Source organism: Ctenopharyngodon idella, chromosome 6 (assembly GCF_019924925.1).
Source record: "Ctenopharyngodon idella isolate HZGC_01 chromosome 6, HZGC01, whole genome shotgun sequence".
In the NCBI taxonomy this organism is placed as follows: domain Eukaryota; kingdom Metazoa; phylum Chordata; class Actinopteri; order Cypriniformes; family Xenocyprididae; genus Ctenopharyngodon; species Ctenopharyngodon idella.
This window is the reverse complement of record NC_067225.1, coordinates 25,253,752-25,276,205: the sequence shown is the minus strand read 5'-3', so window position 1 is coordinate 25,276,205 and position 22,454 is coordinate 25,253,752. Positions and strand designations below refer to the sequence as shown.

At 35.3% G+C, this 22,454-nt stretch overlaps 4 protein-coding genes across 23 annotated transcripts in view; 1 reads left to right on the top strand and 3 right to left on the bottom strand.

Moving 5' to 3' along the window:
* Window positions 1–3,548: 3,548 nt before the first annotated feature.
* Window positions 3,549–7,631, bottom strand: wdr82 (WD repeat domain 82). Its single transcript, XM_051896525.1, has 9 exons — window positions 7,250–7,631; window positions 6,395–6,492; window positions 5,753–5,819; window positions 5,533–5,632; window positions 5,339–5,455; window positions 5,096–5,251; window positions 4,937–5,006; window positions 4,699–4,841; window positions 3,549–4,488 (listed from the first exon to the last, which is right to left on the bottom strand). The coding sequence occupies exons 1-9, from the start codon at window positions 7,408–7,410 to the stop codon at window positions 4,459–4,461; spliced, it is 942 nt and encodes a 313-aa protein (XP_051752485.1). The 5' UTR covers window positions 7,411–7,631; the 3' UTR covers window positions 3,549–4,458.
* Window positions 5,768–11,659, bottom strand: cplane2 (ciliogenesis and planar polarity effector 2). Of its 4 annotated transcripts, none has more exons than XR_007930559.1 (8): window positions 11,429–11,657; window positions 11,120–11,272; window positions 9,924–10,048; window positions 9,694–9,830; window positions 9,297–9,537; window positions 8,730–8,828; window positions 6,395–6,492; window positions 5,768–5,819 (listed from the first exon to the last, which is right to left on the bottom strand). XR_007930559.1 is itself a non-coding variant. In XM_051896529.1 (5 exons), exons 1-5 carry the CDS (start codon window positions 11,532–11,534, stop codon window positions 9,499–9,501), a joined length of 537 nt encoding a protein of 178 aa, XP_051752489.1. In that variant the 5' UTR covers window positions 11,535–11,659; the 3' UTR covers window positions 9,205–9,498. The 4 variants fall into 4 exon arrangements, 2 of the variants coding, with proteins under 2 accessions (XP_051752489.1, XP_051752488.1); XR_007930560.1 differs by having other exon boundaries at window positions 8,730–8,823; XM_051896529.1 differs by lacking the exons at window positions 5,768–5,819; window positions 6,395–6,492; window positions 8,730–8,828 and having other exon boundaries at window positions 9,205–9,514; window positions 11,429–11,659.
* LOC127514107 (heat shock protein beta-7-like) lies at window positions 7,810–8,941 on the top strand. Of its 2 annotated transcripts, XM_051896537.1 has the most exons (3): window positions 7,810–8,326; window positions 8,451–8,567; window positions 8,784–8,935. In XM_051896537.1, the coding sequence occupies exons 1-3, from the start codon at window positions 8,306–8,308 to the stop codon at window positions 8,919–8,921; spliced, it is 276 nt and encodes a 91-aa protein (XP_051752497.1). In that variant the 5' UTR covers window positions 7,810–8,305; the 3' UTR covers window positions 8,922–8,935. The 2 variants fall into 2 exon arrangements, 1 of the variants encoding a protein (XP_051752497.1); XR_007930561.1 differs by having other exon boundaries at window positions 7,810–8,567; window positions 8,742–8,941.
* Window positions 11,660–12,669: 1,010 nt separating the features above from the next.
* The window catches only part of cadpsb (Ca2+-dependent activator protein for secretion b), an 85,579-nt gene continuing 75,794 nt past the window's right edge, over window positions 12,670–22,454 (bottom strand). For all 16 annotated transcript variants that reach the window (XM_051896502.1, XM_051896504.1, XM_051896507.1 and 13 more), the window contains 8 exons: window positions 21,523–21,678; window positions 21,241–21,388; window positions 20,630–20,704; window positions 20,451–20,534; window positions 20,242–20,274; window positions 20,044–20,151; window positions 15,023–15,127; window positions 12,670–13,992 (listed from right to left, as the gene is read on the bottom strand). In XM_051896502.1, coding sequence (XP_051752462.1) covers window positions 13,816–13,992; window positions 15,023–15,127; window positions 20,044–20,151; window positions 20,242–20,274; window positions 20,451–20,534; window positions 20,630–20,704; window positions 21,241–21,388; window positions 21,523–21,678 — 886 coding nt within the window. In that variant the 3' untranslated portion in view covers window positions 12,670–13,815. The remainder of the gene's footprint in view (window positions 13,993–15,022; window positions 15,128–20,043; window positions 20,152–20,241; window positions 20,275–20,450; window positions 20,535–20,629; window positions 20,705–21,240; window positions 21,389–21,522; window positions 21,679–22,454) is intronic.

Here is a 22,454-nt window from a genome sequence, read left to right as displayed (position 1 = left end):
TTTTTCGTTAGCCAGGAAAGTTTTCTTAAAGCTGCTGTCCATAAGTTTTGCCTCTTTGTCGCCATCTCTGTTTGAAACCTGCAACTGCAGTTATATGCGGAATTATCATCTTTATGTGGGTTGTGCATCGGCACAGCTCCTCAGCGCGGACGAATCTAATGTTTGCTGTCAGTCAACACATCGGTGGATACTATACTTCGGAATCACAGATTCAACGTCTTGGAAGTATGATCAAAGTAAGAATTTTCACCAGAAAATGTCTGAACAAGTAAGTAACATGTCTGCCACTTTTGTTCTGACCAACTGAGGAAAGAAGCATTAGCCTACAATAAATCGCGCTGCCAATGGTGATTAAATATAACGATCGCTTAGCGGATATCACATCAAACCGTGCAAATTATTATTGTTGTTATACTTTGTTCTCAAATTGTTAATGTTAACAACATAAGCATTGCATGACTATGTGACTAATGTTTGTATAACATTATTCTAAAATTAATCTAACGTTCTCATAATGTTATTCTAACGTTAATCTAACATTCCCAGAACATTAGTTTTTGGTTTGTATAACGTTATTCTAAAGTTAATCTAACGTTCCCAGAATGTTATTCTAACGTTAATGTAACGTTCCCAGAACGCTAGTTTTTGGTTTGTATAATGTTATTCTAAAGTTAATCTAACATTCCCAGAACGTTATTCTAACGTTATTCTAACGTTAATCTAACGTTCCTAGAACGTTAGTTTTTGGTTTGTATAACGTTATTCTAATATTAATCTAATGTTCCCAGAATGTTATTCTAATGTTAATCTAACATTCCCAGAACGCTACATTTTGGTTTGTGTAACGCTATTCTAACATTAATCTAACATTCCCAGAACGTTAATCTAACGTTCCTAGAATGTTAGTTTTTGGTTCCCAGAACATTATTCTAACGTTAATCTAACGTTCCCAAAACGTTAGTTTTTGGTTTGTATAACGTTATTCTAATATTAATCTAACGTTCCCAGAACGTTATTCTAACGTTAATCTAACGTTCCCAAAACGTTAGTTTTTGGTTTGTATAACGTTATTCTAATATTAATCTAACGTTCCCAGAACGTTATTCTAACGTTAATGTAACATTCCCAGAACGTTACATTTTGGTTTGTGTAACGCTATTCTAACATTAATCTAACATTCCCAGAATGTTATTCTAACGTTAATCTAACGTTCCCAAAACGTTAGTTTTTGGTTTGTATAACGTTATTCTAACATTAATCTAACGTTCCCAGAAAGTTATTCTAACGTTAATCTAACATTCCCAGAACATTAATTTTTGGTTTGTGTAACGTTATTCTAACATTATTCTAACGTTCCCAGAACGTTATTCTAATGTTAATCTAACGTTACCAGAACGTTACTCTAACGTTCCCAGAACATTAGTTTTTGGTTTGTATAACGTTATTCTAACATTAATCTAACATTCCCAGAATGTTAGTTTTTGGTTTGTATAATGTTATTCTAACATTAATCTAACGTTCCCAGAATGTTAGTTTTTGGTTTGTATAACGTTATTCTAACATTAATCTAACGTTCCCAGAATATTATTCTAACGTTCCCAAAAAAATTAATCTAACGTTCTTATAACATTATTCTAACAATAATCTAACGTTCCCAGAACATTAGTTTTTGGTTTGTATAACGTTATTCTAACATTATTCTAACGTTATTCTAACGTTCCCAGAACGTTACTTTTTGGTTTGTATAACTTTATTCTAACATTAATCAAACATTCCCAGAACATTATTCTAACGTTAATCTAACGTTCCCAAAACGTTAGTTTTTGGTTTGTATAACGTTATTCTAACATTAATCTAACATTCCCAGAATGTTAGTTTTTGGTTCCCAGAACGCTATTCTAATGTTAATCTAATGTTCCCAGAACATTAGTTTTTGGTATACATAACGTTATTCTAACATTAATCTAACGTTCCCAGAACGTTAATCTAACATTCCCAGAACGTTAGTTTTTGGTTTGTATAACGTTATTCTAACGTTAATCTAACGTATGGTTAGCCAGGAAAGTTTTCTTAATATTCTCAGAACGTTATTCTAACGTTAATCTAACGTTCACAGAATGTTAGTTTTTGGTTTGTATAACGTTATTCTAACGTTAATGTAATGTTCTTATAACATTTCCAGAATGTTAGTTTTTGGTTCCCAGAAGGTTATTTTTAGGATCCGAGCACCGGTGGTGTGAGGACCCTATTGTAATTGCTCAGTCAATTATTATTCTTCTCCAAAATGAATCGCATTTTTGAGGGCCTAAACATGCTCGAAAAACTCATGAAACTTTGCATGTCACCCACTATTCACTGTTTTCCTAAGGCCACCGGGTGGTGGTGGCCCCAGGTGCGAGGGCCCTTTCAGCACTGCTTGCAGCTTTAATTTGATTTGGATTTGAAAGTAATGTATTTAGGATCAATTCATTCCCCCAAACTAGACTCAATTCAAATCTCGTACCACCCTCTATTGGGCAGGTAAGGAACTGCATAACTGAATGATGTACTTTGCTGTGACGTCATTGGTCAGCATCTTACCACCATAACGACAATTTCACACTCATTCATGATTTTTTTGTTTCTAATATTTTTTGTACAAATAACGTTCTAGTTTAACTAACTTTTTAAAATCAGGCAAAATCATTTTCTGTGTTAATTGACGGCATGATGCTGTAAAGTCGTCCTTTATTCAGCGAGATTACTGTTCAAAGCGACAAACTCATATGCTGACGTAATTCGTACATTTTATAACTAGTCTCTTTCTGGTATCGCTGCATGTAGCCTATTGTAAAATTATAAAACATTATACAGTTCACTGGCTTCACATGGTTAAGATCGTATCTAGACATTTTCATTAAAAAAATTATAAACATTTACAACACTATCCTTAGAGTTGTTACCTTGGCATTAAATTACAAACTAAACCACTGCCTAAGGGTGTTTCTAATACAAAGGCTGAGGTAATGACAATATTTGACATCTGTATCACTTATCAATCCCTTATATTTTTGTCTAAAAAGTAATTTTTACCACATTTTTACCACATTGTACTTTGAATAAGGCCAAATCATCGTCTTGCAATGATAAATTCATGTTATGTATCCTAAATATACACAATTAAATATTTCACTTTTTGATCAATTTGACAAGATTACAGCTTGATTGTCAACGACAAATTAAATATATTGTTTTACAAGTAATAGTTACCTTTTCTTCACACATCTCAAGCTTGGGGTTCACTGACACAGCTAGTTCTTTTGTAACTGTTTTGTACACACTTTTTTAAAACTCTTTATTGGTGCAAACATTATTCATACAAAAATAAAAACTGCTTATTTCACTTTTTGAGTATATTTTCAGTTTTAAAAACATTTAAAAATTATATTATGATGGATTTCATAGTTTGGGACAAAGATAAACATTCTATACATAAAAGGAATTTAAAACGTAGCAGAAAACAATAACAATAGTCATTTTAAACAGTTCTGAGGGCAGTTTTAATGTGATTTTCTTAAAAAAAAAAAAAAAAAAAAATTAACAGTTGAAGCCTGTTAATAAAACTAAACCCTGCGGCATTGAAGTGCCCATGTTGGTCATTCTGACAACTAAACTAAGAAAGCTAATGAAAAATACTCATATGGATTGCAAAGTAACCTCTGGAAATATTTAATGGATTAAAGAGAACAGATAGCTGCCACTGCACAATCTTCATTTGAAACATTGAAGTAACTCACATTCTCCCATTTCCCCCCAAAAAACTAGAGTAGACAACTATTTCCTCAATAAGTGCAAAGTAACTTGAACAAAATAAAATCAAACTTGAGAGAAGGGTGGTCAATGGATATTGGTTATCAGATTTCTGTTTTATGAGCAATTCACAAGAATGCTGGTATTATTATAAAAACCTGAAAAAGAATGGCATAAAAGCAATTTTCACTCACACACACAAGTATATTAAGATACAAACATCAAGCTATGAACATTAAATGTTGGAAAGGCTTCAAAACCATATCTTTAGACAGTTGTATTGTAATTGACATGTTTATTTTAAAAATGTTTCATTGACATTTCTTCAGACCGCACAAGATACGAAATCTACATATGCTGAGTTCTGCTATAGTTTGATTAGCTAAGATCAGTTCTGCAGAAAAGTTTTTCATCACCTCTTGCACAAGCCAATTTTATCAAGAACTTTGTTGCAATCTCAAACAAAACAAATGTTAACAAATTACTTTACAATGTTTTACAAAAAAAGTTTAATGATACAGATATAAAATGAACAAAGAAATACAACTTGGCATCAAGGCCAATCTATTTACAGTCCAAAAGTCCTAGGGTGAGCAAACCCATGTGTGCCAAGAGAAGGGTTAATGCTGCCACCTGCTGGAAGAACACGACACTTCTGACAGCTGCCAATCAGTCATCAATCGTGGGTAACCAGAACGCCTGTGGAAGTGAGATTTTAGATGGACATATCAGATTATTGTAAACTGGTGCAGTGACCACTGCAGTATTTATACAGTTATAACCAAATTATTTTTTTGGCAAATTTCCCCTAAAACCAGTGCAGAAAATGTGAAACGGTGCACATATTACATTTGGGCTGGGCTATAACAAATATATCAGATAAGTTTCTACCTGATGGTTAAGCCTTACCATGTTAGAGCAGGCACTGGCAAAGGTCATGAATTTGGGGTTAAACTGCAGACAGGTGACAGGACCAGTGTGCTTCCCATCAAGAAGTGCTACTTTCATCCCACTCTCAGCATTCCACACATGGATCTTCCCATCTTCTGATCCTGAAAATCCATATGTTGAGGAGACAGGCATCACCCTCTGTAAACTAATCTCTAGTCCTTTCTCAATCCGTTGAGGAGCGTTGGTGAAGACTTACCGATCATGATGAACTGAGAGTCTGGTGTGAAAGAAGCCTCCAGAATGACACCTTTACTGTTGTTATAGCCCTGCAGTAAAGAAGAGGGACACACTCCATGAGACACTTAAACACAAACTTGGACAAAACTAAATAAAAAAAACTCAATTATTTTCTCACCCCAAACGAGTGGAGAACGGCTCCTTTGAAAGCATCCAGCACTCTGAGCGTTCCTCCATTGGTGGAGACCAGAATGAGCTTTCCGTCATTGCTGAACTTGAGACCCGTCCACTCACATGTTCGCTCATATTGTAGTTTAAATGTGGCGAATGGGCCCTGAGGTAGGAGATACAAATGTATTAATTTTTATCATTTTAAAAGTCATATCATTTCTGCTTTTTAAATGCAGTTTTATAGTGTTACCTTATCAAAGGACCGTAGATCATAAAGTTTGACCATCTCGGAGTTCACTCCCGCAGCAAAAATCAACCCCTCAGGATCAAAAGAACACACAGGTTTCCCTTGCAGGTGCATGAGGCCCTGTGAACACAACCAAGATTAGAATCAAAGATAGACTAAGAAGAAAAACACCAACCCAAAATAAAAATACTGCTTACCTGACAGTTAGGTGAGCGAAGGTCCCACAGACGAATAGTTTTATCAAGTGAGCCAGAAATGAATGTGTCATCAACAGGAGACATAGACAGAGCAACAACCCTGAAATGGCATTAAAAATGAGTACTATAACTCAAATGCCTATAAACAATTAGAAAAAAAAAAAAAAAAAAAAACGTATGAAACCAAGAACAGACATAATTTAATGTCACAGATCCTCACCTCTTATTGTGTCCAGGAAAGTAGCGAATGTACTTATTGTCATGTAGGGACAGGTATCGTATAGTATCTGTTGAACCACATTGGTAGTGAGAAGAAAATGTCAAATATCAAAGTAAAGCTACAAAAACAAGATTATATAAGTGAATATGTAAAACGTAAGGTATACGGTGTCAGATGAACGGGCTCAACCCTGGGCAAGGCAGTAGTCTGTACAGTTAGCTCCTTAACAGGGCAGAATAACAGACCCTAAAAACTGTACAAACAACTACCTCAACCCAGAGCAGGCACAGGTAGACAGCCTCACACAAACAGCAGGAGGAAACCACTAACCCAACATAAAAATAAAAGAATGAATAACGACAAATTCATTTACAAACATGCCATTAATCTCTCTAATATGAAGTCATATAACTGCACGCTATTATACAACAAATATAAAAATTAAAATTTGACAACAATTATGTACTTTTGGGTGAAGCATATCACATTGCTGGACACTGCTGTCATAATATGTAAAAAAATGTATACTGAACAACCTTCTTCTGCATAAACATCTGGATAACGTTTTATCCACATCGTGACAACCCTGAAAGGCATAGGAACTGAAAAACAACATCATACTTTGAGTTTATAAAGTCCTACCATCAATCTTGTTAGAGCTGTAGACGACAGTGTTGGCGGCATGGGTGTATCTGATGAGATCCACACCATACTTCTTACTGTAAAGCGTCCGTTTGGGTCTGATATAAAGGACAGAAGAGTAAATAAGTTAATCTGCTTGCTTAGATGACGTTACATGAAATGTCTGTGTATATACACGGAACACTTCACCTTAAAAACAATATATTTGACTTTACACTCACAAGGCGGGCAATTATATCAGAAAGAGGCGTGGATGCTAATGGTTAGCATGCGACCTCTACTTGGACTGTATTTCGATTCGTTTAAGCGAATCGGTTCTTTCGAAATGTTCATTTCGAAAAGATCCGGTTAAAGGATCAGCGATTCTTTACGTTATTACATGGTCCTTGACATACGAGATTGGCATTTTACATTAAATCATTCCGATTAAACCATACCAGCGTTATTAACAACGGTTTTTATTACAAATTAACTTAGAATTTAAATATAATTAGCATTTTTAATAAACAATACTAAATGCATATGAAAGATTTTAGTAGGTTTTAGTAAACCTCATGATAATAAAAATGGTAAGTCAGTGAACCGGTTCAACTGATTCATTAAAAAGATCCGACTCAAAAGATTCATTCACGAATCGGACATACCTACTGTACATAAACACATTCAAACCGCAACACTCGCTATGAACAGTAAAATCCATAAATCTCATTTCTTATTACGGAAGTAGTCGATCTTAATCTTTCACATGTCTCGTAATGCGCCTGTAACCAAGATCAGTGTTTTAAACCCCCAGTTAAGAACGAAACGGAACACCACCAGACAGTTGTAGGAATATCATATTCATTTGCGACTTACTTTCCCTCCTGGCAATCGTATAAGACAATCGAGTCATCGTCGCTACTCGATATTACAGTTTCGCCGTTTGAACTGAAGTCAAAGCAGTTGATTTTGTCCGAATTCTCTCGGAAAACCTTCGCAACCCTAAAACTCCGCAGCACATTGTCTGTGAGTTTCATTGTGGCCTTTCTGCCTGGCCAGGCGTTGGGGATCGTCAAATTAAAAACAGCGAGTAGATCTAGATCTGGTTAATCAGTGCTGTGGGTTGCGAGTGTGTCGTGATGTTATTTTTTAAATGAAAATAGTTTTCAGATGTGCATTTCTGTCACGTTAAAAAAGCCCGCCGACAAAATTCGTCAATGAACTGGATTACGGAAGACGAGATGAAGCTAGAGGTAGTAATGCGGTTTACAAAATGGCCACCACACCTGCGAGCGTTTTAGAATAAAAGTCCCATATCGAGTTGAGTTGAATGTCGAAGCGAGGGAAAGATTTCTAAGTTAGTTAGGGGTCTGTTTACTCTACCCTCTTATATTAACTTTCCATCACGTACACGAAAAACGACAAGGGAACTTTTGGTTATTTATTATTGATATGACAGCTGTAATGCGGATGTGGAATTTCACATCAGCTCTCTGTTGTTAATTTGTATTTGTTGCTAGGTCGAGTCTTGTTTTTATTAAATCATGATCAAATCACATATTTGTAATCAATCAACATGGCATTTAGTTCTCAATTATACTTTTTTTGTCCCAAATTTCTAAGGTGTTCTCCAACAGACCATTTTAAATAAATGCAGTGCTGAACAGACAGAGGATATTATTATCATCCTACAAGATGAATCTACTCTTCTATTATATGATACATTCTGCACATAGACATCATACAAGCCTCACCCAAAACCAGCCAGTGGTATAAAAGTAAGCACTGCATTGTTCTATCTAGACAATTACACTGAGAAAATGAGCATCAAAAACTTACAGATTACAAAGCAGGCAAAATCTTTTGAAGTGAACTAAAGAGCTGGATTAAGTGTCCTTATCTTTGTTTCCTTTCTAACCAAACAAATCTACAATGGCAAGCGGTGATTCAAAGGTAAGTTTTGTTAAAAATCTTTTAAGTATTGTGTCTGTAGACCTCTGCAGATAACTCGTTCTAACACAATGAACATATTAATACGAACTTAATAAAGAACTAACCATGAATCTGTTTTTCAAAGGGGGAAATTTGCACTGTTGGAGATATTTATATATTCACAGTGAATGTAAGTGAGTTTGCACCAGAAGAAGTTATTGTAACCTCCACCAATAATTCAATACAAGTCTGTGCAGAAAAGGTAAGCAAAATAAACTGTAATGGCAAAAGAAGTTTTTGCTGTAAGGCATTTTCTTTTAAAAATCGGATAGGATTGAAATCTCTTGGCATGTTTTTATATTATTTTGTTCTGAAGTTCTTATGATTGGTTTAATTTATTTTATTTTCTTTTCCATTTCCCTACCTTATAAATCAGTTGGCATCAGATGGCACAATTATGGACACTGTTTGTCAGAAGTGCCAATTCCCTGCTGATGTGGATCCAATGTCAGTCACATCTTCTCTAGGGAAAGATGGTTTGTTGAGTATTAAAGCTCAAAAACACACAGCAAAAGGCCCAGTAATCACAGATTCAATCAAAGAAGTGAAGACCTAATGCATGGATGTATGTCTGAGCATTTTCGGAACTTGAGTCTGTTTTCCCCTTTAAATTGTTGTAATTACAAGGTTTTTGACTTCAATGTGTATAATCTGAGGCCTATGAATATATGCATATAACAATATTTTTGTTGCAGCCGTACTTAAACAATAAGCAGACTCATTTGAGACTTTTTTATTATTATTATTATTGTTCATCATTTAAAAGACTATTTCTTGACTCACGGATATTTGTACTTGTCACTGGACTGAAATGGCTAATAAACTTATAGGCATTTAAGTAATTGGGTATTCAGTGTATTTCCATAGCAGCATAAATAAATTTTGCCTTATACTGACCAATACATTTGAAACTGATCTACAATACACGTACAAGCTATACAATGATCTCTGAGCCTGTTTCTCTGACAGCAGCCTGTGGGGAGATGGAGACTGATGAAGCAGCCATACAGTCCTGGTGCCACAGGTTTTCTGCAAGGGAATTTAGGAGGGGCGCTACTTCACCAAGCCCCGCACTCACATCACCTCCCACTCGGAAGACCGGAAGACCCCACACCTCTTGAAAATGTGTTACATCACTCTCCGTCACGTCTGTGTGCATAAATAAGTCAAATCTGCACTGTTAAGGGCCATGACAATATCACACGACAATATACTATTATGCTGTTATAACAACACATCAATGTTGTTTTAGTATCATTGAGATACAATAATCTGTGAGCCTATCTGTGAAACCAGGCCTGAGTACAGATGCTAAAGCTGAAGGATACTTGGTGCCAACCACCAATTTAACCACTCGATCTAAAGATTCTGTGATCCGTGATATCTGGTTTGAAAGATCATCAAAGGAGCCACGATCAGTGAAGGAGAACAGGAAAAGAATGGCATCCACCTGTTCCTTACATGACTGAAGAGAGAAGATTGACACCATATATTAAAAATCACAGCCTATATTAAAATGTGAAACAGAATTTGTAGCTTAAGTGCTGGAGATGCTGACCGGTAACATGTGGTCAAATCTTCGCATGGCACTTTCCCCACATTCCCAAAGCTCAAAGCGGAAAAACAGCACACGCCCAGTGTCCTTTAGTCTTACAGGCCAGAAGACCACTGTTGTCTCTATTCCTACAGGAATCAATGACAGACAATGATCACTGATGTTCTTTTATTGATGCGCACTGACACCTATTGGTGTGGATGGAAAGCAGCGTAACTCAAAGGCTTTCTATTACCAATGCCATTGTAGACATTCAAATACTGTAGCAAGCATATTTGTCATCATCCATTATTAATTTAATCCACCACTAAAAGAATCTCATAACAAAAGGTGTGTTATGTAGCCGGTCAATTTAAGGCCACCATGAGGAGGCCATAGATATTATGCATACATAGAAACCACATTCAACTGCTCCAGACACGTCGGCGCGCCCGCCCGCCATCTTAGAACAGTCAGCGTGTCATCACTCACAGTAAGAACCAATGATGCCACAACATTGCAAAAACCACTGAGATTAAAATTCCCGAAGAAATGCGATGACCTTTCACAAAATGTGTTGGTTTGTGTTTTTTTTTTTTTTTTTTTTTATGTATTAACTCAATATTGCATAAACTATGGTAACTTTTTAATGACGACTTCGTCTGTTTGTATTATGTTAGATTAGCAAAATCATCTGCTTAAGTCTATTGCAGATATATTCATATAGCTCTCGAGTGTTCAAGGACTTTGACCGTTCCAATATGGCGGTACGGTTTACGTAAACTTTCGTCTCATTTCGGAGGCTGCGTTCTTCCGGAGGGTCGCATTTGAAGGCTGCATATGTCATCAAGGATGTCTTATTTAAGAAAAGTAACCGTAATAACTGTTATTATTCGTGAGGTGTAAAATACTGTCACTTCTTTCTTACTTTGCAATCTAACGGTTACTTTTCTTAAATGAGACCTCCTCAATATGCAAGTTGCGACTTCCGGAGGACGCAGCCTTCGAAATGAGACGAAGCTATATATAGAAACAGCAGGTATCTATGTATGTATATCTATGGCGACCCGCACCAAGTTGAAAAGAACCGCTTTTTATGGATTACTCATATGGTGTATAGATCATTTTAAACGTATTTATTACAAGTACTATGAATTTATTGAGGAGAAAAAAAACTTTTTACAATTATAAAACTGCTTTAAATGTGTTGGTTTGTTTACCTGTGGTCTCATAATGCATTTTGGGGAGATCTAGGCCAGCGAGACGGGCAGCAAGAGCGCTCTTCCCGACTCCAGTTTTACCCGAAATAAGAACCTTGTAGCGAACGATGTCCACATTCATATGAGGAGGCATCATCGGCGCCTCCAAGAGCCCTTCACAATATATGAAAACCACGTAATTTATAAAGAAGTTCATATACTGACAATCATTCTTTTTTATGTTTTTCCCCCCCAAATGAACAAAATAAGAAAAACCAGAGCTAAGATACAGTGATGCCTAACTGCTGTATCCATGGTAATCATCCTTACCAAACTTTCGCCGCCTCTTCTTATGCAGTATTTTGCTGAAAAACTCTCTGCTGTCTGCACAGCGGTGCCAGTCCGACACGATTATAGATCCAGGTGGGATAGACATTTTAAATTAGATAAATGAAGAGACTATTGCGCTTTATATGTCATATCAAATAACTTTTATCTGCGCGAACGTGAAGCCAACTAGGTTAAGTGCCAAGATAAAATACGTCAAAATAAAAGTCCATTATCCAGAGAGGCTACTCGGGGGGAAAAACTTAAAAGTACATTTAATTTAACCCATTAACTGTCCCTTTTTAAATACAGACGTGAAAATGCACTGTCCTACTTTAAATGGTTATTCATGAATACTTTGGAATACAGAAGTGGGAGAAAAAAGAAAGCTTAAAAACTGTAACATTTTTATTTTATACAAAATATATATTGTAAAATTAATTTAAAAACATTTTATACAAATATATAGTTCAAAAATTACTATATTAAATTACTATTTATATACTATAAAATAATATAAAATCAAAGCAATATGTCTAACCAAGTGTTCCAAATTTGAAGTTGAAAAAAAAAAATTGAAGTTCGTTTGTTTGGCGCCATCTTTTTTCTAATGAAGCGAGGCAGTAAGGGATAGACATTTATCTCATCAGTGGTTTGTACTGTTATTTGATGTTTTTTGGATTGTTCTGCTGACTAAACATGGCAAAATATATTTCCAAGTGATCTACAGCTTTTTACAGCCGATGCCATTGAAAACACGGCAAGTCTATCCATAACAGCCTCGCTTTCATACTCGTCGTACTCTGAATAATAACGTCCATAGCCTACCAAAAATAGCCACCGGGTGACACACACATTCCATTGATTTTTATTTATTTAGACGCATTCTCTTGTCACAAATTGTCACTTCTATCACAGAACAGTCAACTTATATGGAACCTTTTTAGAGCTCTCCAACGGTATGTTTTGTCAAAATTAGACATTAAAAGATTAAATGATAAAATAATGCAGTAAATTTCAGTTCACATGAATTTTGAGCATTTAAGCTTTGGAATGATACTAATCTACGATTAAATTTTTACTAAAATATGTGATAGGAAAAAAGGCAATAAAAAGGGGGCCAATTAGTAGGCTAATATTGTCTAATGAAATGGGTCACTGAATATTGAATGCAAATATTGCATTCAGACTCTCAAACCTGAATTTAAGGGCAACATCTGAAAACAAAGAAACATATTCTACAGTTAAATTAGTACATCATGTTATCTTTATTGAGAGGCCACAGCTCTTGCATATTACAACTGTTGGCTTTGATAAGGCAAACGCAAGAATTAATCCACCAGCTAATTGACACAGAAAAACAAAAAAGCTTTTGGAGAAGGTGGATCCCACAGGCATGCAGCAATGGCTCAGAATGCAATGTACAGCATCATATATACAAAAACAATAGTGAGACCCCAAAAATGGCACGTAGCAATTTCAACAGATCTACATAAAGAGAATGACTTTAACTGGACATATAAACTTAAAAAAGAGAGAGATAGAGAGATCCTCTGTAAAAGTGAAACTGAACCAAAAATATAGCCGTTTTTGTTGTCATTTCTGACATCTAATTAAAAGACGTCTCCAATGAGATATCAAAATGGAGGTATGACAATATTGCATTTCTAGAATACCAATTCATTTTCATTTTAAGATGCCTGTGAGACAATGGCTAGTTGGATATTTGCAACATAGGGCCACAGAGCCTCGACACAAATAAGGAAAAAGTACAATGGAAGTGTGCAGACACAGAAGACAATTACAGTTAACAGTTTTGAACTTAAATACAGAGGTTCATTTTTAGTTTTGAAGCAGTTGGCATCCACTTTGAAAACAGACAAGACAAAGAAAAGGGTCCATACACTCATCTTCACAACAATGTACCATTAATGTATGTAAGAGTACGTCAAAGAAGCGCCATATATGTTATCGCATTGGACAGGGACACACCTAATAATCTCACTCGACATTATCAAACAAATGGTACTCCATATTGCTTAGGAACACATAGAAACAAATTCCTCAAATAAATGAGTTGAAAAATTGGTGCTAGTTTGTTGTTCTTTATTATGATATGACACAGCTAAAATTGCCAATCATGGTCTTTGCAACGTTCTTTTTACTCTTTAGTACAATTATTTGATTTTTATTGTTTTTTTTAGCTTCGTTTGTGGGCAATTCGAGCTGATAGGGGAAAATCCTAGAGTGGCTAACTGGGTAATCAGAGTTGTTACATGCATCTTACGTTATCAGGCTAAGTTTAAAGTGTTGGGGTAGGGTAGGGTAGGGTTGGATTGGATAGATGGGTCAGGTTCAGGGTGGTGGGTGGCACCGGATGGCTCGATGCTCTAATCGTCCTCCTCGTCTTCCTCGTCGCTGTCCTTCATCGAGATGCCCTGCATGCCCCCCTCCCTGACAGAGGCGGTGGCTTCCTCCAGAGTCAGCCGGTTCCGTACCGTATCGTACGACTTGCTGTTCAGTGTAGAGTCAAGAACGCCTTGCAGCCTAAAATCTCGGTATTTTTTCTACAAGAATGAGAGATATCAGCCGACAATACCAATAAATAGCTGATATTAAAATTCTATACTATTTTTTCTAAATTAATTCCTTTAAAATAAATCATTTTAAATGCTGCAAGTGAATTTAGGAAGCACAACATTATAATGCACAGTATGAAAAATTAACTTAGACGACAGCATCTAAAAATGGAGGAAATGAGCATGCATAATTTGATTTCTAATATAATATAATGCATATTCAATAGACCTAAATTTAAAACTCAGTAAAAAACAATATGGTACAGATACTGTTTCTAAATTAATTTCGAATAAATCATTTTAAATGCTGCAAGTGAATTTAGGAAGCACAACATTATAATGTACTGCATGAAAAATGGATGTTTATGTTGAGATTTGCAATGTTATTAAATTACTACTACTGAGCTTAACTTTGAGTGTTAGAGGTCATTTAAAAATATGGTAAATGAGCATGCATAATTTAATATTTAATATAACCTAGTGAATTTCCAATAGACCTAAATTAAATAATAATAATAATAAAAAAAAAACGGGTACCATATAGTTTATTATATGGTACCATATAATAAACTATATGGTACCAATTTTGCCTCATATTGCACATATATGCTGTACAATTTTGTCTAAATTAATTTCAAATCAATAATTTTAAAAGCTGAAAGTGAATTTAGGAAGCACAATACTGTAATGTACAGTATGCAAAATGGATGTTGCATGTTGAGATTTGCAGTGTTATTAAGTTAATATTAAGCTTAACTTCAGCGAGATGGCAGCAAAGGTAATCTAAATGTAAAAACATGGTAAATGAGCATGCATAATTTAATATCTAATATAATATAGGGAAATCCAATAGACCTAAATTAAAAAACGCGGCCAATAAATGATATGAGAACAATATTGCGCATCCCTAAGCAAGACCTGAATCACAGATTGAAATCTAGAACAAGACGATGTGGTTAGAATCATATGACTCCAGCTTCAGAGCATAAACACTTCCATGTAAGTTAGAAAGAAATACCTTTACAATCCTGATGAGGATTTTGAGTTGATAGACATGAAGCTGTTGGTCCATGCGCTCAGTCAGCCAGGTCGCCAGCAGATTCATAGTGGCTGTATACCATTGCTGCAAAGCACAAAAACACAGCATTCTCCAGCAAAACACAGACAGACAAACAAACGCATGCAAAAGACCAGCATGTGTAGACATACATTAAGACATACAGTAACAGCCACACAGGCAGACATAAGTAATCTTACAAAACACAAACTTACGCACACCATTCATACACACACACACACACCTGATACCAACATTTACAAGATCACACCCTCACTTAGAACCAAGGTTAGTCAGACAATTTGAAATTAATTTCAAGAGCCAGCAGTACGACCATCTGAAAAAATAAATCATGCATTAGGAAACTGCATAATTAATATAAAACAATTACTTAATCTGCCCTACATTTACATCTTAGCCCGTAACCTAAGGTTCAAACGACTTAATAAAAATCTGATTATCTGACATAAGCTTAAATAAAAGCCTTATTCAAATCAAAAGTCTTTAGCTTTTAAAAGCCAAAAAAAAAAAAAAACATTAAATCCAATGCTTTCCTCCTTTCACCATTACATGGAAGCTTGTTTCCGCCACTAAATAAAAAAAAAAAAAAAAAGACAATTATTACTTTTTATGGTTTATGGAGTTTTTAATCACAAAATTCTGACTTCTCACAATTCTTTTTCTCAGAATTGCGAGATATTTACACAATTGTGTCAGAATTAAAGTAAAGTCAGAATTGCACGATAAACTCGCAGTTGCATCTTATAAAGTCAGAATCGTGGAATTCGCAATTCTGGCTTTTTTTCCTTAGAATTGCGAGTTTATATCTCGCAATTCTGACTTTATAACTCGCAATTCTGACTCGCAATTCTGACTCGCAATTCTGACTTTATATCACGCAATTCTGACTTTATGATTCGCAATTCTGACTTTAAGCCTCGCAATTCTGACTATATCACACAATTCTGACTTTATAGCTCGCAATTCTGACTTTATATCACAATTCTGACTTTATATCATGCAATTCTGACTTTATACCTCGCAATTCTGACTTTATATCATGCAATTCTGACTTTATACCTCGCAATTCTGACTTTATATCATGCAATTCTGACTTTATACCTCGCAATTCTGACTTTATATCATGCAATTCTGGCTTTAAGCCTCGCAATTCTGACTATATCACACAATTCTGACTTTATATCACGCAATTCTGACTTTATATCACAATTCTGACTTTATACCTCGCAATTCTGACTTTATACCTCGCAATTCTGACTTTATATCACGCAATTCTGACTTTATATCACACAATTCTGACTCAATGACTCGCAATTCTGACTTTATATCACGCAATTCTGACCTTATGACTCACAATTCTGACTTTATATCACGCAATTCTGACTTTATATCACTCAGAATTGTGAGATAAAAAGTCGCAATTACCTTTTTTTTTATTTCTTTGCAGAAACAAGCTTCCATACCATTAATCATATTTACTGTTATAAAACAGCACTTATGTATGAATGACACTGAAGTTAAAAGTTTGAAAATCACCCTAGAACCCAAAAGCAACTCCCCAAGATGCAAAAAAAATTAAATGCAATCACAATCAAAATTCTCAGAAACAAACTAATAAAAAAGTGAGAATACGGCACTTGCAGGCAAAAGTGTTGTACTGTTATCTTAAACCATATTTATCTTTATGAAAATCTCTAAATCTGAGAACCATGCATATTCAGAATGACCTAAATGCTTTGTAGTTCAAAGAGAACAGCACATGTGTGGTTCAATGAATGATGTAAACTACCATCTAGAAGAGGAAGTGCTGTATCCTACTGTATGTGAACAGATCAATCTGTGAGTTTTGAAGTGGGCTATAATCAGTTCTCAAGAGCTTGCCAATTCATGTTTAATTTCATAAGTATTATAAATATGATTGCTTGATATGTGATTAATTATGTGGATTACATCAGATTTCTTGTTGTATTAGGGTCATTTGATGGTTTGATCGGCGATTTCTGTTTTGGCCTGTCCACTTCAAAGAGGTGACTGGTTGGAGCGTGCAGTGCATGCAGAGAGTGCAGGTGAGTGTACAGGGCTGAGAGCTGTGTGTGTTTGTGCATGAGTGGGGATTTTTAGGAGGTGGGTCATGCTAGAAGATGTACACAGGAAGATTATTTGATTAGAACTCATGCCACTCGACAGAATGTGATCAAACATCAGGACATTTAGAGATAAGTTCCACTTTGTCCTAGAAGGAATGCAGAATGAGTCAGGATGCTGTCTTAGGGTTAGGATAACGTGAGTACAAAGTGTTTAGAGAGGGAAAATGTAATGAAAATGATATAACAGACATAAAGAAATGTAGTTGCATGCAACCACAATCTGTAAAACAAGTTGCATATTAAAAAAAACAAAACAAAAAAACACCACAGTTCCCTATTCAGACCATAATGCTGAGAGAGATATATTCAGCTTGTAAGATGGAGGGTTGTTGATCCCGTTGATGTTCTAGTCCCAATTTTTCACCAACAAGCCACGCAATTTGAAGTATCATTCATGTCCATACACTGAAAAAATTTAGCATAGGATTTACGTTGAAACATGTTTCACTCAGAAATTGCTCATTTCACAAATAATTACAAAGAAACTGCAAGTAATACACTGAATTACTAAAATAGGATTTTCTTGTAAAACGTACTGTAATAATATTTATTTACAACTTTGAAAAATCTATTTTTACAGTGCAGTACAAATTATGTTTACGTATGCTTTAAGTTACGTACACTTTCAGTCACGTATGTTTTAAAATTGAAAACTTTGGGTAAGTGGTTTGTTCAAAAATCTAACCTTGAATGCAAGTTTAATAGTTGAATTAGCAATTAACAGTGACTAGTCAATCCTGGAAATTATTTTTGACGAACAGCCCTCAGCTGAATATGCCTTTTGACAACTGACCTCATAAGACCACACTGAATCTTACGAAGTTCCACAGTTTCAGTCTGTTTGACACAAATGTCCAAGCAAGAATTAACTGAACTGGAATGACTCAGTGAATCATTACATTCAGAAACCTGCATGTTTCTATCTGCCATTCTGTTCTTGCCATTAAAATGTTCAGTAACAATTATTATTACATGGCAGCTGCCATTCTAGATTTTACTATTTTAATAACTGCTTTTGATTTCATGCCTCTAAGCCTTTCACTGATGATGATTAGTTTGGACAGAATTCTTGAGAAGACGTTTTAACAGGGCCAGACTGAAACTATAGAGCAAAAACCAGAGGAATCATGCCTGATTCAGTGTGAGTCTTTCAGGTTGGATGTTAGATGCATTATTACAAACTTGGTGAGAAAAAAAAAAAAAACATAATACACATAACAAGCACTAAATTTTAAATAAAAAAGGCAGATCCAACAGGCATGCATAAGATGTGTGTCACAAATGTTCCAAACACAAGCAAGTAAAGCAGCAAAAAGTTACGTAATACACTTCCTAACAGTCAAACTGACACTCACACACACACACTTTTTTCCCCACAATATTCTGATACACACTTCTTATTACAGTATGGTATGATACAAATGTTCACACACACATTTATACTAGAAACAAAACAGAAATTTAAATAATAATAATAATAAAAATGCTGACAAACCCTCAGACACACTCACGTATTCAAAACAACCACTGGTCCACACATCTGTTACATTTCTTATTAAAATATATAAACACACATATATGCCATTGTGTAACGAAGACACATGTTCACAAAATCACAAAGGATTATTTTTCTAAATCGAACAGTGCTCTCTTATACCCTTTGAGAGTTGGTATTTAAAATTAGTGCTGTCAATCAATTACAAATTTTAATCAAATTAATAACATTCATTGATTTAGCTGCATATTAATATTTGCTGAGAAAAGTCTCCAAATAAAGTTAATTAAAGCAGTGGGGAATTGGTTTTCTGGAGTTGCAAAAAACACAAAACTGATATTATAAGCTTGAATTGCTTTGATGGTTTGAAAATCCCTTATTACCATATGGGTAAAATTGTTATTATATAATAAATAATTTTTATTAAAGGGATAGTTCACCCAAAAAAGGAAAATTCTGTCATCATTTACTCACCCTCATGTTGTTTTAAACCCGTATGAGTTTCTTTGTTCTGTTGAACGCAAAGATATTTTGAAGAACGTTAACCAAACAGTTGCTGGTCCCTACTGACTTCCATGGTATGAAAAAATACTATGGAAGTCAATGGTGTCCAGAAACCATTTGGTTACCAACGTTCTTCAAAATATCTTCTTTTGTGTTCAACAGAACAAAGAAACTCATACAGATTTAGAACAACTTGAGGGTGAGTAAATGATGACAGAATTTTTATTTTTGGGTGAACTATCCCTTTAATAACGTGTTTTATAATTACATAAATGAATATTTCAGTATGTATTGACAGCCCAATTTAAAAATCTGCCCTCTTATTTCTCTATGCTGTTTTTGTGTCAGCGATGTTGATAATATATATATATATATATATATGTATGTATGTTTAAAAAAAAAAAAAAAACTAAGTGTGTAATGTCACATTTTTGGGTTTTAAATAAATTTCACTCTTTTGAGAGCACTGTCTTATAAATAATCCACTTGGTGACACTTTGCCTCTTAAACAAGAAACTGCTGTGAGCATAAAGCCCAACGCACATTAGCTAACACAACACCAGAGCACAAAAAGGTCCAATGCATCGTGGCTAATGAAACACCAGAGCACAGAGAGCTGGAACAGGAAGTCACAGCAACGAGACATTAGGGAGCTGACTGAAAGCTTCAGGTCATGATTGGCCTTATGCGTCTGGATGTAAGGTCTCCAGGCTCGGCACTCAAAATGTGACTTATCCCTCATATGCCCCACTGTTTTGCCACATTTTGGATGGGCCCTCCTTTGTTAGGCACGGAGGCTACGGCATCTTACTTACATCAAATAATCTCTCTATATACACCTCCTCATTGACCTTATCTCTCAGAATGTCCTGAGAGTGACGGACAAAGGTCACATAGCCATCCGCAACATCCATCCCTGGTTTCTGTGGGAGTCGGAAAGAGAAAAAGTTAGTTTTGCATTAAATGGATTTGGAAAGATTTGGAAGAAATATCAGTGAATTTTTAATACTCACAGGGACTTCCACATATTTTGATGCTGCTTTCACCTGAAATGAATAAAAAGTTCCTTCAAGGTGCAATAAGAATTTTTTGCTCCTCTTAAATAAGTTTAACACCTAAAGAAATTTTCAGTAAATCTCAGTACCACTGTCATATTGAAATAAAGAAATACATAAACAAAAATTACTTTGATATTGAAAATAGGATAAGAGATCATTCTTACCGTGAAGGAGAGGAAGGAGGAGAAGAGGGTTCCCTCATCATACCTGGAGATCTTGGCAAGTACGCTCTCCAGAATGGCCACAAACTGATAAGGTGGCACAAAACCAATAACTCAATGACCAAACCATTCAACTAGACTTATACCAATCCAGTAATGTCAGCCATTTTCTCAAAACGTACCTTTGCCACCAAAAGAGAAATCATGTCTTTTACACTCTCTTCAATAAGTTCATCGATTTGAGAGTGGTACTGTTTCTAAAAGGTGGAGACAGGTTTAAATACTTAGACAAGCTTATACAGTGCATATATAAAGACAGCTGTAGCTTGTGTTCACTGCACAGCTGTTTAAACCAAAGATAATTCTATATAGAAATAGAAAGTATGGTCAAATTCAGATTTATTATGAAGATGCAGATGCCTATGACCAAATTCATGCTTGTATGTCAAAATATAAATATACTAAATATACTGGTTTACTCATTAAAATATGCAGTCTTGCAAAATAAATACTAACAAGGTTGACCAAACATGAACTTGTAATTAATGGAGATCAAAATATGTATATAATATTATTTCTCTCACAGCTTTTTGATATATTATACAAAACTCTTTTGGAAAAGAACATATTCTTTACACACTTCCAATTCTATGAAAGTATTCTCATTAACGACTGTATAATGTTATTAAATCTCAGAAAAAGTTTCTGGCATTCCTGAGGATGATGTGTGAAAGTACCAACATAGATAAAGCTTTTGTCTATCACAACAATCAGAAAAAGTTCTGCCAATTACCTCCTGGCCCATTTCCATTGCACACAGTTTGGCAGACTGGTCCTTGGCGTCCACCATCACATTAAACATGGTGCATAAGGACAGTGGGATGCGGAAGTCTGTGGAACGGCTGCTTTTGGTCAGCTTCGATTCAAACGCTCCCCTGGTGCTGTTGACCAGCAAAGGGTGTGAAATAAAAGAGTCATCTTGCATTAAATTTCATTCATATTTAAAATATGTTTCAAATATTCACGTGTACCATCAATCATTTTGAGTCTGTTTAGTTACAAGATACTATTTTACCGTTTAACGCTTGTCTCAATCATGTCACTTGACATGAGCTTCATACGGTTATCCAGGTGTTTGGCAAACTCTTCTTCCGGCCAATGTAGGTCCCTGATGAAGGTCTGTAGGGCATCCAACTTCCAAAACAAATCTTCTGATGTTCCCGAGCCATTGCTGCCAGGTATAATAAGACATTAGATGTCAAGTGTTCAAGATATTCAGGTATTAAGGAAGATGCAGAGGCTCTAAGCTTTTAAGATCGCTTTATTTTAGCCATACACCAACTGGCAGTCCTAAAGTTTGACCCTCAGAAATGGAATGAGTAGTTTATGAATGTGATTGCACAATCAGTGCATGGCAAAATAAAAGATAAGGTGTGTTTACAAAACACATCAATAACCTTGCATTTTTGCGTGGTTATTAAACCTTGTAGGACTGACCTAAATTCATGCATAGTTTGCTCTGTCAACTTGCTCTAAAGGAGAGGGGTCTGGGAATGTCATGGCGAGAGAAGGCTTACACAGGTTCAGCTGCAAACTAACAGATGGTAAGCAAGATGGTGCTTTAAGGTGAAGCCATCTTAAGATCTTGGTTACCCAGTAGGAGAATCATTACTCCTTGGAGTTAACGTTAAAGACTTCTCAAATATACAATATAATTCTTAAAGAAAGTTTAACCCAAAAATGGAAATTCTGTATCATTTTTTCACCCCCATGTCATTTCAAATTCCTTGGAAGACAAAAGACATTTTGAAGAATGTTTTTGTCCATATAATGAAAGTCAATGGGGTCCAAAACATTGAGTTTTCATTGTGTGGACAAAAAACAACAACAAAAAAAATGTGTGAAAGAAAATCAGACAGGTTTGGAATGACATGAACTGAGTTAGTGATTTTTCACTTTTGGGTGAACTATACATTTAAGCCAAAGTATTAAAGTAGGTAAAGGCTC